This window comes from Protopterus annectens, chromosome 7.part0 (assembly GCF_019279795.1).
Source record: "Protopterus annectens isolate FY-2018-M chromosome 7.part0, PAN1.0, whole genome shotgun sequence".
Taxonomy (NCBI): domain Eukaryota; kingdom Metazoa; phylum Chordata; order Ceratodontiformes; family Protopteridae; genus Protopterus; species Protopterus annectens.
The window spans coordinates 623,449,770-623,465,747 of record NC_056739.1 but is presented as its reverse complement, the minus strand read 5'-3'; the positions used below and the strand labels follow the sequence as shown (position 1 = coordinate 623,465,747).

Sequence of the window (15,978 nt, the reverse complement as noted above, 5' to 3'; positions counted from 1 at the left end):
ATGGACCTGATACTTTCCCTCATTAGACCCATTTCTGGAGTAAGCGTATAACCCATTTCTCGAATGTCCTGACTCCCCGTCTGGAGTATCCACTAGATCCACCAGGAGCCTTTTGGAACATGATGTGGTGCATCTTGTGGAGCAGCTGATGGTAGCCAGCAGGATTCCATCACTCTCTAAAACCCATCCACCTGCTGGACTTGGGTTGCATAATCCACGGACTCCATCTTACACTCCTTTGGCCATCTCAGCTCTGTAGCCTTCTGTTCCGACATCCTTCTTGGAACCCACCACCTCAGCACATATGGTAAACCTCACTCTGGCTCCGAGTTTGTCCCTTTGGTCTTTGGTTCCTATCAAACCGGTCCTTCCTCAATCTGGGGATTGGGGGATGGGAGCGTCGGCTTGGGGTACGGTGATGACTTTCTCCTCTGTTCCCTACTCAGCGCCAAAGGCTGCATTCTCCCTGATCTTGCTTGAGGCTCCACCCAAGGGGGCGGGTCTATCAGAGTGGAGTTTGACCCCATTCTGAGGTTGTATTTCTTGGTTCCGGGCTTCCATCCCTCTTAGGGCGGGCCTGCCTTTTTGCATGTTGGAGAGGCCTCTTGCTTCTGATAGTACTCCTATGATGTCAGAACCCTAGTTTTCGCCCTCTGAGCTGCAGCTGTCACAGACCCACCCCCCCCTTCAGGACACTGGGCAGAGAAGCCGCAGGACACCCCTGTTCAGGGCACCCACTCTTCTGAGTCCTCTTCAGAGACCCCCACTGAGGAGTCCCCCTCAAAAGAAGACATGCAAGAGGAAGCACGTGGACTCGCCTGAGGAATCCTTAATGGAAGACACTGATTGCAATTATGGTGAAGGGTCCCCACAGTCACCTCCTGATGATGTTTCCTTCGGAGACTTCCTGGAAATATTAAAACAGAGGTGACTGGAAACCCTCCAACCCTTTATCTGAGGAGTCCCTGTTCCTGCAGGCTTTTCATGCCTGGCTGTCTACCTCTTGGGTGACCCTGCCTGCTGGCGAACTCGTCCAGCTCGTCATGCAGTGTGCGTGGAAGAACCCTGACTCCACTGAGGTGATCCCCTAGAGACCAGACAAAATGTTGTCCCCTCCTGTTGAGAATCCGCACCGGTCCAAAGGGTTGCCAGTTGATGCTATGGTGGTTGTGGTGGCCAGGAAAAAGGACTTGACTGAGGAAAGTCCCTTTGCTCAGCTGTCCAACAGGGAGTCCCAGACAGTGGACAGACTTGGGAGCGTGTTTTTGCATCAGGGACCTTTGCTATATGGTACCTGAATTAGTTGGCATATTTTACGAGGCTCCAGAGGGACTTCATCTCCAAACTCTCTGGAACACCCGCAGGACAGTTGTCTGATGAGGTTATGGGCAAGGTGGCCTTGCAACTAGCAGCCCTGGAATCAATATGAACTCGTCCATGAGACAGCGGGTTCAGGCATTGTTATGAGACGTCATGCCTGGATGCGCATCTGTGATCTCTCGGATACTTTCAAGTCTTCCTCTCTGAATGTTCCCATCGAAGCTTCATCCCTCTTCAGCTCCAAAGTGAAGGACACGCTAGCCAGGTGCGAGCAAGATGGAAAAACCCTGTCTGCCATAGATCTATGGTTTTCCAACCCTCAACATACCTTTTCCAGGAGTCAGAGGCATGAGAAAATGTGGCATACGAAATCTCAGGGTCCTTTTTGTGCTCATGTGGTGATAATACTCCCAGAGGCGGGGGGTAACAATTCTGGAAAATGGCCTTATAGAGGCAGGAGGGAGTCCTCACAACCAAGGCACCAGGGACTCTTTCTCTGGGCAAGCTTTGTCATTGCTCCTAAGGGGCAGCCCTGTTGCTTACCTCTGGACGCAGTCGGGAGTCATTGCTCTCTTCAGCAAGCTGCCTGGCACTCATCACCACTGATCGTTGGGTGCAGAAAATTATCACCAGAGGTTACACCATTCCCCTTTCTTGCAACCAAAATTTCCAAGAAAACTTCCCAGTCAAAGAGAAGCAGCAGCTTCAGAGATTATAAAACTGTCTCAAAAAAGAATCATTCAACCAGTCCCACCAGACCAACATGGATCCAGATTTTACTTGAGATTCTTTTTGATGCAAAAAAAGACATTTGACTGGAGACCCATTTTGGATCTCAGCAGCTTAGACAGGTCTGTCACCCAAACCAAATTCTGGATGGTCACGGTTCAGTCCATCCTTCCCTTTTTAAGAGAAGGCAATTGGATGTGCTCTGTAGATCTCTGGAACACTTATTACCACATCAAAATGGACAAACACTCCAGGAGTCTGTTTCGCTTCCAGCTAGGAGCCAGTCATTATCAATTCCGTGCCTTGCCATTCAGTCTCTCTACAGCCTCCAGAGTGTTCACAAAATGCATGGCAGTGGTGACAGCTCACTTGAGACTAAAAGGATTCCGGGTGTTTCCATATCTAGATGACCGACTCCTCACCGCCCCCACCAAGCATCTTCTGGTAACTGCCCTACAACATACTCTCTCTCTCTGGCAAAATTGTTGGGAATAATGATACATTGGGAGAAATCAAATCTTATTCCTTCACAACAAATAGAGTTCATTGGAGTGCAATGTTCAATACTCGGTCCTTTCTGGTATCACTCAGTCTTCACAGACTCCACCAATTGAGGAGTCAAATCCGAGTAATTCTCTCTCAAACATCAGTCCCTGCAAGACAAGTTCTTCAAGCTCTGGGTTCTGTGGCTGCGTCAATTCCAATAGTGCCTTTAGCAAATATGGTAAAATATGCACATTTTGCAATGGCTCCTTCTGTGTCGATGGTTCCCAAACAGTCATCCCCTGGATTACAAGATTCGAATAACCATCTCTTGCAAACAGTACCTGCTTTGGTGGATGAGGCTAGACGAAGATCTTTGGAGCCTACCTTTTCAACCCTCCTAGCCCACAGCCATTGTAACCACAGATGCTTCCTTGATTGGTGGTGGTGGGGGGGGGGGGGGGCATTTTTAGGGAAAGACTGTCCAAAGCACATGGTTCACTTTGGAGGCCCACCTGCATCTCAGTGTCCGAGAACTGAGGGCCGTGCTGTTAGCGTTGCAGGCATTGCATGTGGCTCTCACCTCTGGGACAGTTACAGTCCAGTCAGACAATTTGTCAGTGGTCTGGTACATCAACAAGCAAGAAGGAACCAAGTCCTACCCTCTTTGTCAAGAAGCCATGAGAATCTGGCAGTGGGCGATAGCTTCCATCTGCTTTCTGATAGCAACACATATCCCAGGGAGCTCCAGTGTGATTGCAGACAAACTGAGTAGATGCAGCCTCATGCCGCACGAGTGGTCCCTCAACCCTAAGGTGGCGTCTGTAATCTTCAGCCACCGGTGCCAGCCTTGCTGCAATCTTTACGCCTCCCCATCAAACACCAAGTGCAGCAGCTACTTCCCCCAGAGGGGGAGTGACCGAGGGATGCTCTGATCCACAATTAGCCCATGGGACTCCTCTATGCCTATCCTCCCAGTCCTCTGATACCACAATTTCTGAAGAAAGCTTTTCGGTTGAGATGCAGGGTGATCCTCATAGCCCCATTTTGGCCTCGACAAGTTTGGTTCCCTTTTCTTTGGCCTCACCTGGTATTCCCGTCTTGGATTCTGGAACCTCTACCAGATCTGACCACTCACCTCCAAGGGCCGAGTCACCCGAACCTGTTCCCTCTCAAGCTGACAGCTTGGTTTCTCCACTTCCGCTAGTAGCCAGGTAGGTTAATCTCTCCTCACCTGTTCGAGACATCATTCTGGCCTCTCACAAACCATCCACTAGAAGACTGTATCAGGATAAATGGAAAAGATTTTTCATTTGGTCCAAGAATAACATGCTAGACCTGTATTCGGCTCCAGTTACTGCAGTGCTTTAATATTTGGCTAAGTTTTCTGATAACTGTGCCTCTGCCTGTGCAGTTCACATACATCTAGTGGTAGTTTCTAATTTCCACAATGGTATAGATGGCACCCCTCTTGTTTCGTTACGCCTTTGTAAGGCTTTCCTCAAAGGGATGTCTCATCTCAGGCCTCCTCTCAGACAACCCATAGTACCATGGAATCTCATTTTAGTCCTCCAGTCTTTGACTCAAAAGCCCTTTGAGCTTGCGGCCAAGTGTGACCTAAAGTTCTTGTATTGGAAATCTTTGTTCCTGGTAGCCATTACGTCTGCCAGAAGAGTCTCGGAGCTGTAGGCATTGTGTATCAAGAGGCCCTACTTGGTCTTTCATAAAGACAGCGTCACTTCGAACAAACTCATCCTTTCTTCCCAAAGTTGTTTCTGAATTCTCTATTAACCAGTCCATTGATCTACCAGTGTTCTTTCTGAATTTTGCCAATAGAGGAGAGCATTGCCCCCACACCCTAGACATACATAGACAATTAAGGTTTTATCTAGACAGGACCAAACCTATCCATAAATCTGAACAGCTTTTCATCTCCTTTTCAGGACCTAATATGGGAAAGGCTGTTTCCAAAGTAACGTTATCAAAATGGCTAAGGGACTTGCATGTGTGTCATTTATTCCTTCCATAATTAATCCATGCCAAAAGTTGAAGTCCACTCCACTAGATCTATGGCAGCTTCTATAACATTCCATTCCAAGGCATCCATGGATGACATCTGCGCAGCAGCTACTTGGGCTAAGCCTCATACCTTTAGCAATAATTACAAATTGAACCTTGTCTGAAGGGGGAGAGCTGCCTTTGGCTCAATGGTACTCAGGAATGTTCTTCCATAAGGGCTGCCCATGGACGTCAAGGTAGCTTGGGATTCTGCCCTATCAGTGATGAACGGAAAGAAGATGAACAACATCAGATAAAGAAGTTAAATCTTACCATAACGTTCCATCTGTGTTGTTCATCTTCTTTCATTCACCCTCCTTCCCCCTCCAAAGGCTCCCGGGGGATGCTTTGGGTCTAAGTGGTGCACTAGGGTACTTGTGTAGAAGTGGCTTCAGCTTTACTTCCTTTCTTAGCAAACCTGATCTGAGGTAACAGGGAGAAGGGCATTCTTGGTAGAGACTTAGTTCTGGAGTATTTTTGGCTGGCGCGAGTTTGGTAATAGGCCGACTCGGTTCCTCGGGCTCGGAACCAAACCCATCAGTGATGAATGAAAGAAGATGAACAACACAGATGGAACGTTATGGTAAGATACAACTTCTTTTTTCTGAGATGAAACCACTCCTCCAGTGACAGATGTGCTATTCCAAAGATCACCACTCTCACTGATGAACAGAGAAGCGTCCCTCTATCTTAGAAAAGTGTAGGCAACACAGGAACTTAAAAAACAGCCCATAATTCAGCAAACTCTGAAAACCGGACTTTACTAGCTCTAGCAAGGCGAGAAGCAAGTAGAGGGATAGGATATTTTTTTTGTTTATTTTCCAAGTTAAAGCAAATTCAGCAACAAAAAAAACTTTTAACAAGGAAAATAGGCTGTTGCACTTGAGTGTGTAGCCCGTTACAGTTAAACAGATGAAAAACACTTACAAAATGAAACTTTGAAGTGCAAAACAGTATTTGGTTTCAAAAACAGTACAGTTAAGTAGCAAAGTTAATAAAAAGCAGTCAGAACAATGCGGCTAGCAAAAAACAGCAATAAAAAGCAAAACAGAGATACTTAATCGACTCAACGTCTCCTCTTCTCTCTCTGCTGCTGTAGGACTTTGCAGGATACCAAGGCAGCCTTTAATGAAAATGGGGATTTCTATTTGATTATTTCTTGTCAACAAAAGTAGGTAAGTACTTGGTAGGATTACCCTGTTAGTTACATGTGTTTGTAAAGTGTCAAACCTTCTTTACTGGACACTACTGTGTAGGAATTGGTGTAATGGGGAATGGTTAGTAATAGACATCTAGGTAAGAACCAAGGTAGAATTTGTCACATTGCACAAAAGCAAAATACCCATTCTCATTTTCTGAGTAATTCTTCTGTCATCTCATTTTGCAGCATTAAAACTCTCCAACGACAGTGAAATATTCGATTTCAAGCTGTTTGCCAAGATGGATGCCTTTGCCATAACAGTGTGTGATAAAAAGAATAACATTGCAGATATTCGGATACAAGGTAAACTAATACCAAACATGCATGTTATATTTTCAAAAATAGACACAGATGCATATTATTTCAAGATTTTCTGTCTATGTAAATGAATTCTAAGGTTCTGAATATTTCTGTGTTTTTGTATTTATTGGTTTAAATACAAAGTTATTTTTCACAAATTATTTGATCTGGTAGAACTGCTGCTTTGAAATTAAATGTTAGTACATTGACTTTATAGTAAATCCATTAGACCATTGCCTTGATCTGCTATTGATCTGATTTTGAAAATGGTCAATGTGTTGGAAGAGTTCTTATACTTTTTCCAGCTTAGAAATGCATTTCTAAAAACAGCAAATTAGTAATACTTTCTGAAGCTGTGACATTCCCTTACATTACACACTAATTATTTTTTATTTATTTATTTTGCTTTTATGGAGTTCTTTTAGTCAATTTTTACGCAGTTTTCTTACTCCACAGTGAGGGTAGTGGATAATGTCAATGTACTTATATGATATATGTTGCTTAACTATTTATAAACAAAACATTTTGATTTACATTTCATAACATATGGGAATGGTCAGTGAAGGATGTATTAGATGTTCTTTGTGTTTCACTGTTGCAGTCATTACATTTGGGTAATCCTGCTAGCAGGTTGCCCTCAGTCGGCCTGAATTCCAAAGTCTTGGGTCCTGCGTCGGTTGCTGTCGTCCCTTCCCTGACGTCAGGGGTATAAAATATGCATCCAACACCATTTTCTTCAGTCTTTCTTGCTGTGCGGTCCCCGAAGCAGAAGCAGTTCGCAAGTGCCGGTCGGCCGACTCCTGAGATTTTCGTGTTCGAGTTTCAGATCCGAAGTCTTCATTAAAAGCTAAGTACCCCATTGGGGAAACTTTTTTCTTGCTCCAGACCGATGTCAGAAAAAGTTAATAATTGTATTTCTTGTGGAAAGCAAATACCTCATAAGGACTTTCATTCTTACTGTATTCCTTGCCTAGGCCCTGACCACGACGTTTCTAGTTGCCGGTTTTGTGCTAGATTTAACCAACACTATTAAGCATCGGTACGATTTTGCATTAAGTTATTTTGGGCACAGATTTAATTATACAATGTCGTGGGATGGCCATCTGACTACTGGAGTTCACAAAAAACACAAAGAAAAAGACAAGCAACCGAGGCCCAAAACCGACAAAGCTTCTCCTAAGCCAGTCGCCGGTTCTGAGTGAGATGCTTTCGCAGCCCCCTGACGCTCGCTACTTTAGAGTCGCAGGCTGCTACCGACTCCCACGTGGAGTCGGCCAGGCCTCTGGAAACTCAAGGTATTGGAGCCTCGGACACTATCCCCTCAGATGGGTCTGGAGCCGCTGAGCAGGCATCTGCTTCTGAGGGTGTATTCAGACCTAAACAATTATACATTAAACCGACTTCAGCTTCAAAGGCAAAGACTAAAGCACCTTTAAAGACAAAGAAACAGGCTCACCAGCCACATGGACAGGCCTCCATGCCTAAAAAACAGATGCTCAACATGGCCGAAGACTTGATTACCTTGATCAGGGGTTCCCATCCCCCTCCTGATAAGAGCCCTAGGCAAGAGACGGACTATGAATCTTCAGATCAGGTTTACATTTCCTCTGATTCCTCTTCTGATCAGGAATATTCCCTTCCCCCTATGGGGATTCTGATGCTGAAGAATCTATTCCTTCAGCTTCTCCTCCTGAGGACTACTCTTTTGGGGAAGCCTTGCATACCATGAGGGAGCATTTCCACTGGGAGAGCCAAGATTATTCAGAATCTAAGAAATGGCTCAGGGACTTGCTTTTACTACCTCAGCACAGGCCTCTAGCTATTCCACCTGTGTTAGACATAGTAGATGTGTTTTCCGAGTCTAGTCTGACCCCTGACTCCTTACCTCCGGCTCCTGTTAAGCCTGGCAGATACTACAGGGTTCCTGACTCTCATAAATTCATTTTCAAAAACCCTGCTGCAGACCCAGAAACCATTTCTCAGGTTCCCAAAGGGGTTAAGGCTTCCACTGCAAAAAACCCTACCCCCTCTGACAGAGATTCTAGGGCACTGAATAGATGGGGAAAAAGATTTACACATCTGCTACCTTGGCTATAAGGGCCTTAAACTGCCAGTTTCATATGCTCAAATATCAGCAATATGTCATGACACTGCTTAAACAGAAAATGTTGGTAAATTCTGAATGTGCAGAAAACAAAGAAATGCAGGATTTATTGCATGCAGCTGAACAAGTTGGAAAGCATACTTTGCAATGTGGTTTTGATTCTCTGGAGGCCACTTGCAGGGCCGCTGTTACGGGTTCTGTAATTAGGAGGCATGCTTGGTTAAAGGAACAAAATCTGCCTGATCATGTCAAAACTAAATTATTAGATGCACCATTACAGCATGAGACATAGTAGATGTGTTTTCCGAGTCTAGTCTGACCCCTGACTCCTTACCTCCGGCTCCTGTTAAGCCTGGCAGATACTACAGGGTTCCTGACTCTCATAAATTCATTTTCAAAAACCCTGCTGCAGACCCAGAAACCATTTCTCAGGTTCCCAAAGGGGTTAAGGCTTCCACTGCAAAAAACCCTACCCCCTCTGACAGAGATTCTAGGGCACTGAATAGATGGGGAAAAAGATTTACACATCTGCTACCTTGGCTATAAGGGCCTTAAACTGCCAGTTTCATATGCTCAAATATCAGCAATATGTCATGACACTGCTTAAACAGAAAATGTTGGTAAATTCTGAATGTGCAGAAAACAAAGAAATGCAGGATTTATTGCATGCAACTGAACAAGTTGGAAAGCATACTTTGCAATGTGGTTTTGATTCTCTGGAGGCCACTTGCAGGGCCGCTGTTACGGGTTCTGTAATTAGGAGGCATGCTTGGTTAAAGGAACAAAATCTGCCTGATCATGTCAAAACTAAATTATTAGATGCACCATTACAGCATGATACCTTGTTTGGTGTTAAGGCAGAAGAGGTGTTAAAGAAAATGGAGGACAAAGCTAAATCTATGTAAATGGTCAAAGATTTTTTTACAAGTACAGCCACCTAGGTTTAGCAGACACTGGCCTACAAAGAATTAGTCCTTTCCAGTGTCAGACAGACCACAAAGGGGCAGATCCAGATGCCCTAGAGGTAGATCCCAGGCGCAAGGTTCGTACAGGTCTAAGCAATGGGGTGCTTCTATCTCCAAAAGTGGAGAAGACTAATCACAACCATGCAGGAAACAGTCCCAATGACTTCCCCCTGCCTGCACCAAGCACTTATCTCCTGGCAGCACCCTTAGGGGGGGAAAAATAGCACTTTTTTCACAAAATTGACACATTATAACCCAGGACAAATGGGTTCTAGACATAGTGTCACAAGGCTACAAGTTTCACTTCCATACCCTGCCAATCGCAAACGGTTGGCCATATCTGCCAAAAAATCAATGGGCAGAGGCTCAAAAACAAGTCTCATCCCTCATGGACATAGGGGCTATTCAACAAGTACCACAGCAAGAGCAGGGACAAGTATTTTACTCGACTGTTCTTGGTACCCAGAAAGGTCAAAGCATGGAGACCAATACTGGACCTATCTGTTCTAAACACTTAACTGGATATTCCAAAATTCAAGATGTTGACCTTGTAGCATCTTCTGCCCATGCTAGGCAAAAAGGCTTGGCTCGTGACTTTAGACCTAAAAGAGGCATACCTGCATGTCCCAATCAGAGAATCATGCAGAAGATTCCTCAGATTCAAGGCTGGCTCAAAACATTACCAATTCTCTGCACTGCCCTTTGGCTTATCCACTGTGCCCAGGGTCTTTACAAAGTGCCTGACACCAGTAATTGCTTTCTGCAGACAAAGAGGATACAAATATATCCTTACTTGGATGACTGCCTCATTCAAGCAGAGAACAAGGACATTCTGCTACAGCATCTGGCGTTTGTAAAAAGACTTTTAACATGCCTAGGGTACACAGTCAATGAAAAGAAATCAAAACTAGTACCCTTTCAAGAGATAATATTCCTGGGTGCAAGCTTAAATACAACTGCCCAGATGGCTTATCTCATGCCAGACAAACGAAGGCAACTGACTACCTATTTCAAGGGAATGGCAACAAAGGCCCAGTTATCTGCAAGAAAAATTCTGCAGGCTTTGGGCTTCATGGCATCCTGCATCCTACTAATTCCATATGCAAGACTGCATATGAGGAAACTCCAATGGTACCTAAAAAGTGTCTGGACACAACATTGCCACAGCCTGGAAGCAATGATTACTCTCATTCCCTTCCTGCAACAGGAGTTTCAATGGTGGGCAAATGCTTGTCACCAAAACAAGGGACAGCCATTCTCACTACCCCCACCAGGCAGAACCTAACAACGGATGCGTCAGATTACGCCTGTGGGGCCCACATGGCAGAAAGAGGCATTCAGGGCACCTGGTCCACAAACCAAATGCATCTACATATCAATCAAAAAGAGATGCTAGCTGTTCAAAATGTCCTGATAGCCTTCAAGGACCATCATCATCATCATCCGGGACAACTACTGATAGACAGACAACACCACGGTCATGTGGTACATAAGCAGGGGAGCACGCATTCTTACCCCCTTTGCAAACTAGCCATGGCTTTATGGGACACAGCATTGACTTACCAAGTTCATCTGCAGGCACAATTCCTGCCAGGAAAGGAAAACACTCTGGCAGACTAAGCAGAAACCTCATGGATCCCCACGAGTGGCACCTGGATCCACAAGTCTTCAGCATGATAACAAAGGAATGAGGCTGCCTGGACATAGATCTATTTGCCTCCCCTCACAACTACCAACTAAAAAGATTCTGCACAGGGACTTATCACAGACAAGCATGGAAAGTGGACGCCTTATCTTTCAACTGGAAAAACCTATCAGTATATGCCTTTCCTCCACTGCCTCTCCTTCCCAAGGTACTCCTAAAGGTCAGACAGGAGAAACCAAAAATGATTCTGATTGCCCCAGACTGGCCCCGCCAGTACTGGAATCCGATCTTAAGGAACTTGTCTCAATGCCCAGCCTGGACCTTACCTCAAATGCCTCATCTACTGTCACAACAAAACAATCAGATTCTGCACAGCCAACTCAGGACTCTAAACCTGGCAGCATGGCTGATAATGTAGCCATACAAAGCACACCTCTCAGTAAAGCTGTGATGGATGTCATTTGGAAGCCAGAAGGCCTAGTACTAGAAAATCCTATGCCGGAAAATGGAAGAGATTTTGTGCTTGGAACCAGGCACAAAGCACTGATATAGTTGTACCAAATATTCCTCAGATTTTGCAATACTTAACTGAGATGCTGGACAAAGGCCTAACTTTTTCGTCAATTAAAATTCATGCCTCTGCCATTTTGGTTCATTACAATACAGAACCACCTCTCTTTTCTCATCTTTTATTAAGGCAGTACCTCAGAGGAGCCAAAAATGTAAGGCCTCCAAGGAGATCGCCAATACCTGCATGGGACCTCAATTATGTCTTAGAAAAACTAACCCTATCTCCTTTTGAGCCAGCTGCTACTGCAGATATAAAGTTTTTATCTTGGAAAACAGCTCTGCTCTTAGCAATAACTTCTGCAAGATGAGTGTACGAGCTACAGGCTCTCATGGCTGTGGAACCTTTTATCATTTTTTATCCTGACAGGTTCTCTCTGAGGACAAAAACCCTACATTTATGCCTAAGGTGGTGTCCAGTGTAGCACTTAACCAAACTATTCATTTGCCATCTTTTAATCCAAATCCACAGAACAAGGGGGAGAAAATTCTGCATTCTTTGAACGTACACAGACAACTTAGGTTCTGTTTGGACAAAACTAAAGTTTTCAGAAAGATAGAACAATTACTAGTGGCATATGCTGCGGGATCACAAGAAAAGGCCATCTCCAAGCAGACTATTTCAAAGTGGATAGGCCACTACATTCATTTCTGCTACTCACTTTGACTTTGGAATTCAGGCTGACTGAGGGCAACCTGCCAGCAGGATTACCCAAATGTAATGACTGCAACAGTGAATACACTCGAACATCTACATTTATGGTAAGTGTGCACAACTGTAATTTTTTGTGTATTAAAATACACAGTTGGTAAGCAGAAGGCAGAGATTGCTAAAGGAAAGAAAAGGATTAAAATGGGTTGGCTGAAAAGGAAAATGGTACATTAGAAGATAGTACATTAGAAGATATTCGATAGGAAAAGAAGGGTGAGGAGGAAATGGAGAAATTAAGGAAAAGCTGGGAAGAAAGACATGGATTGAACGCCACAAATTGAGTGGGAAAAAATGTAGCATTTGGCAGAGAGTCAAAGATCCTCATCGGGACAGGGGATATCCATCTGAGAATAATAAACTAATGAGTATTTAACGCTCATTAGAAAGAAAAAAACAGGTGCTGTAGTAACTGGAGATAAGGAGCAGGAAAGGATGGATTAGTGCACATGTTCTGGGAATGCAGATGTTTGAAAAAAAGTAAATGAAGGAAGGAAGACAGAAAGAGACAGAGAGACCGACCAAGGAATGGAATTAGATATGGGGGAATTAGTGCCAAAAGAGAAGGGATCCTGTGTCTTTTAGTGCTGGACACACAGCAGGAACTGCATAGAAAGGGAAATAAGAAAATAATAGAGTTGGGATGATAAGTTAAATTTGCAAAAGCAAGCAAACTGACAGAGAGGAAGCAAGCACATAGTTAAGGGAACCTAGAATCAAGAATGTTAATACCCTAAAGAAAATTATAAAAGAGGTAAAACTAGAAATGGTGAGGAAAAGGCCCTAAAGCAATGTCATCAGATAAGGAAAACGTACACAGTAACTACAGCCTTCGATCCAGGACCCAGGTTAGATATTGTAAGACAGCAGAGGACATCAAGGAGAGCAATGTAATAGTAAGGAGAAGGTAGAGAAACTATGCAAGCAGCAATCAGAGAAGACACTAAACGAGTTCAGTAAGGGGAAAAGAAGACTGGGAGGAATTACACATGGGAAACAGAAGGGGGTGGGGGATGAGGAATTCTGCTTTAGTGGAGAAAGGGACTAGAGAAACTAGGACAAGAAAGAACATGGGGAAGGAAACACAGATAAACAGAACATGGCATGTGTGAAACCTTTTATATATTTTTCCCTTGTTACCTGTCTATAGAAATAGACTTGGAATCATTTTGTATACATACATTGTTCTGAAAACCCTCATTAAAGTGCCTTTTTCAGTTTTGTTTTTATTCTAACACTTGTAAGTTTGTGTGCATCTTCTGTCTTGAACTGATTTTACTTCAGAGTTTCCTTTCAGTTCAGCTTAAATATCATGCAGTAACTGGATTTCTGTTCCTTTGTTATTGGGGCATGCTTATGATAACAGACAAGATCCTTCACAGTGTCTAACCATAACCAAATTTTAGCTCCCTTCATAGTTTGTATGTCAACTCCCATTTCCTGTTTTGGATTTTATTCCTTGCCAATCAGCCTGCCACACTATTTTTGGATTCTCCGTACACTCTTTCTGTACTACTTTAAAAGGGAGAAATCCTTTCTTTATATTGCATCATTTATTTGTCTCCATACACCCTTTCTGTACTACTTTAAAAGGGGGAAATCCTTTCTTTATATTGCATCATTTATTTGTTAAATCAGCGGTAATAGGGTATCACAAGATTTAACAGTTTTCCTAGAACTGTCTGAATTCCTACATGAGTAAAGTTAAGCTATTTTCCGTCTCATTGGAGCTTATGCTTGCATGCCAGGAGACCCTTGAAAAGTGAAATCACATTTCCGTAACATAGCAAGGTGTGAAACTTATTCCCTCTAGAAATATAGTAATTTTCATTTGTTTGGCTGTAAAACAGTGAACTGAAGCTGACTTGGTTGCACTAGATAATGTTTCATCACATTCCATAAGAATAACTTCCTTTAAAGCATGCATTTCAGTTTCCACAATTATGCTAATTACATTTAATTCAGTAGCACAACATGTATTATACTAGAAGAAAACTGAGACAAGCACATTTCATACTGCAGTTTGAGACTTAGAAGAAGACAGTTTGGTTTCGAGTATTGCATTATTAGCTGACAAACATTCTTCTGAGGTTATTAGGTTCATAGGTAGGTACTAGGCTATTGACCCTAGAGCCTATATAAGCCTAGCCAAAAAGATACCCTGGCTTTCGCCACCCAAAAAAATTATTTTCCTGTGCCCCTGTCCAGCAAAGCCACAGAAGTGATCCCAGGGTTGAATTTCCTATCTCCCATCAAATCAAGATTTTTCTGGAAGAGTGCTAATGAGGAGCTTTGTTAGATATAGATAGGTAGTTTGTTCCAGAGTATGGAAAGCCTCTGGGATATGAATTGATCCCTCCAGCATGTTTTTTTTTTATTGTGGTGACAAGGTTTAGGTTCCTAGAGGGTGTAGCTAGGAGGGTTGGGATTTCTTTAAGTGGAGCATGTCCCAACAGCTCTGGGTTTGACATAGCTTTGTATGTTAGGCAGAGATTGCCTCTGAGTAGGCGATATGTGACAGAGTAAAGCTGGAGTTTTTTCAGACGGTCTGCGTAGGGCATCGGTTTGAGGCTGGTAATCCTCTTTGTGAGGTATTTCTGTGGCCTTTCTAGTTGTTGTAGATGTCGTGTGAGGTACATACCAAAAGAGGTGTTGTACTCTATAATGGATCTAATGAGTGACGGTAGAGGGGAGCACTGACCTCTTTTTTTTTCCTGGATGAGAAACCTTTAGTGATGAGGTGTGCCACGTGGGATTTCCTGACTACTGTGACAATAGGATTATCAAAGGAGAGACTACTGTTCACCTGTGTTCCAAGGTCTCATCACAAATTTGGTGTTAAGTAGACTACTGCCTATGTGGTGGTTCATGGGTACAGCGTTTTTACCAAAAGGGATGACAGTGCACTTTCTGGCATTCAGCTTGAGGCCATGACTTTGACACTAGGCATCTGTCTCAGTGAGGCCCTTTTGTAGGATGTCCATACCGTTAGGAGTTTCGATTATGGCTCCTAGTTTGCAGTCACCTGTTATTATTAATTAATTATTATTAATATTAGTTATTATTGGCTTACTAGAGTTCCTGAGTGCACTTTGCCTTGCATATTTGATCCTGCTTTCTGTTAAGAGTTCTAGCATTTTTACTTTGTTATTACTGCTAGGGTTGAGACAAAGCCTAACAATATGCTTTAACTCATTAATTTGTACACTTAACTTTATCTTCGTTAAATGTTCAGTTATGACAAGTATTTCTCATACTGCAGGACTTGTATCAGCCTTGACAAAAGACGTTTTTTAGGTTCAACATAGACTGTCTATGTGTGTATGTTGTCTGTATCTATATCAATATATATATATATATATATATATATATATATATATATGTGTGTGTGTGTGTGTGTGTGTGTGTGTGATTGTTGTGGGTTTTTTTTTTTTTTACATGGCTGACATTTCAAAAGTCAATCATGTGGTCTCGGCCATATGGTCTTCGTCTTTTTGAAATGTCGACCATGTAAATTAAATCCATACATATATATATATATATATATATATATATATATATATATATATACACGCATGCGCACACAATACACACACGCATATATATATATATATATATATATATATATATATATATATATATATATATGTATATATGTGTGTGTGTTTTGTAGCTCTCTCTAAATATGGCAGCAGGCCACCCTACCACCCACATTAACCTATTTGTTTTTTTCTCAAACCATTACTTCCCCCACCAGGATAAACAAACCTAACAAGAAAGTAAGTACTTTAGACTGAATTCTCATAAATTACCATCATCAGATATATGAATCTGGAACCCTCCCTGATGACATAAACTACCACTCACTTACCTACATCATCAGGCATAAGACCATTG

At 43.0% G+C, this 15,978-nt stretch overlaps 1 protein-coding gene across 1 annotated transcript in view; it reads left to right on the top strand.

The window, feature by feature from the left end:
* VPS13C (vacuolar protein sorting 13 homolog C) overlaps positions 1-15,978 on the top strand; it is a 6,956,796-nt gene that overhangs the window by 2,764,969 nt on the left and 4,175,849 nt on the right. The window contains exon 30 of the mRNA XM_044076309.1: positions 5,978-6,094. Coding sequence (XP_043932244.1) covers positions 5,978-6,094 — 117 coding nt within the window. The remainder of the gene's footprint in view (positions 1-5,977; positions 6,095-15,978) is intronic.